The sequence below is a fragment of the Buceros rhinoceros genome, unplaced genomic scaffold, assembly GCF_000710305.1.
Source record: "Buceros rhinoceros silvestris isolate BGI_N320 unplaced genomic scaffold, ASM71030v1 scaffold9142, whole genome shotgun sequence".
Taxonomy (NCBI): Eukaryota; Metazoa; Chordata; class Aves; order Bucerotiformes; family Bucerotidae; genus Buceros; species Buceros rhinoceros.
Genome location: NW_010400680.1, coordinates 51,144 through 51,791, shown reverse-complemented (window position 1 = coordinate 51,791; position 648 = coordinate 51,144). Strand labels below are relative to the sequence as shown.

Genomic DNA, 648 nt, shown 5'->3' with positions numbered 1-648 from the left:
GCCAGCCCGGTCTTGTTTTGTGGCCCCCAGCCACTCCGGACTCCCAATGATGAAACTAACGCAATGCAGAAGCGACTGCAAAACACCTCTCAGTCCTCCGCTCTGCCCTGGACACCCTCCAGCACTACGCAGAAATCGCCACGCAGGCGGCTCCTGCCTCCCAGTCCTGAAACACGGCACAGCGCAGAGCTGCGGGGCGGGTTTTGTTCTCTCTGGCACGTCCCTGTGAACCGCAAGTGCTGTGGGTGGCTGCGACAAGCAGAAAAAAGGCTGAATAGGGCTGCAGAAACCTGCCTGGGTTGCAAAAGATAATCAAACTCAACCCTGGTGTCCTGTCAGTGCTGTTGTCACTTGCCGAGACGTGACAAGCAACACGCTGTATGCCAGACGCTCCACCTACCCCGAAGGTCCACTGCTGTGAGCCGCCAGACCCGTGGCATTTCATGAGACGAGGTGGGTCAGACGAGCGCGTTTCCGAAACATCCAGGCAAAGGAGATTATTTAAAATCAGCTCGTGATCTTCATTGTAAACCCAGACCTGAAAGAGAAGGTAAATGTTTATCCCAATGTTTCCCGGCAGGGGCCTTGCACCTGTGGTCAGCTACAGAGGAGGGGCTTCACCACCTGGACGTCAGAGATGTGCCTTGT

General features: G+C 55.9%; 1 protein-coding gene across 1 annotated transcript in view; it reads right to left on the bottom strand.

Annotated features, from left to right (window-relative positions):
• Window positions 1-648, bottom strand: part of GALNT11 (polypeptide N-acetylgalactosaminyltransferase 11) — a 37,613-nt gene that overhangs the window by 1,973 nt on the left and 34,992 nt on the right. The window contains exon 10 of the mRNA XM_010131967.1: window positions 401-538. Coding sequence (XP_010130269.1) covers window positions 401-538 — 138 coding nt within the window. The remainder of the gene's footprint in view (window positions 1-400; window positions 539-648) is intronic.